This window comes from Mesitornis unicolor, unplaced genomic scaffold (assembly GCF_000695765.1).
Source record: "Mesitornis unicolor isolate BGI_N332 unplaced genomic scaffold, ASM69576v1 scaffold45363, whole genome shotgun sequence".
Taxonomy (NCBI): domain Eukaryota; kingdom Metazoa; phylum Chordata; class Aves; order Mesitornithiformes; family Mesitornithidae; genus Mesitornis; species Mesitornis unicolor.
Window position 1 is genome coordinate 1,135 of NW_010174790.1, and position 728 is coordinate 1,862.

Here is a 728-nt window from a genome sequence, read left to right on the forward strand (position 1 = left end):
AGAGCGCCTCGGAGCTGCGCATCCAGCTGCGCCGCGCCCGCCAGGCCGAGGACATCCCCATCATCCTGGTGGGGAACAAAACCGACCTGGTGCGCTGCCGCGAGGTCTCCATTGAAGGTGAGCGGTGGGAGAGGGGGGACCCTGCCCCAGCTGCTTCCCCCCGTGTCTGTCCCTTTGTCACCCAAGGCTCGAGGTGCCAGCGGGGCCATGTCCCCTATCTCTGCCCTTCTCTCGCAGAGGGCCGTGCCTGCGCTGCTGTGTTTGACTGCAAGTTCATTGAGACATCGGCAGCTCTGCAGCACAACGTGGACGAGCTCTTCGAGGGGGTGGTGCGGCAGATCCGCCTGCGCCGCGGCAGCAAGGAAGCCCTGGCGCGCTCCGCGTCCAGCCACAGGCGCACACCAAGAGAGCCCGGCGCTTCCTCGACAGGCTGGTGACCAGGAACAGCAGCAAAGTGGCCCTCAAAGTCCGCTCCAAGTCCTGCCACGACCTCTCCGTGCTCTGAGAGATGCTGCCTTCCCACGGCCATGGGGAGCCCAGCCGGGGCTGGAGCGATGCTGAGGACGTGGAGCTGTTTCAGTCGGTGCTGAGGGATCCCTGGCTGCTCTGGATTCGGCCGCTGCCCCTCCAGGAGTGGGGACGCATGGGGCTGGGTCCCCTGGGCCGCATCCGTGGAGCAGAGGGTGGTGGGATCCTGGCTTACGGAGGGGTGGCCATGTCCCGGTGCA

At 66.9% G+C, this 728-nt stretch overlaps 1 protein-coding gene across 1 annotated transcript; it reads left to right on the plus strand.

Moving 5' to 3' along the window:
• Positions 1-2: 2 nt before the first annotated feature.
• On the plus strand, positions 3-505 carry LOC104538087 (GTP-binding protein RAD-like; the record flags this gene model as incomplete). The annotated part of the gene is given in 3 exon segments (XM_010181159.1): positions 3-117; positions 238-396; positions 399-505. Coding segments are annotated over 3 exon segments (381 nt in total), but the record flags the coding sequence as incomplete, so codon positions are not given.
• Between the last annotated feature and the right edge of the window lie 223 nt (positions 506-728).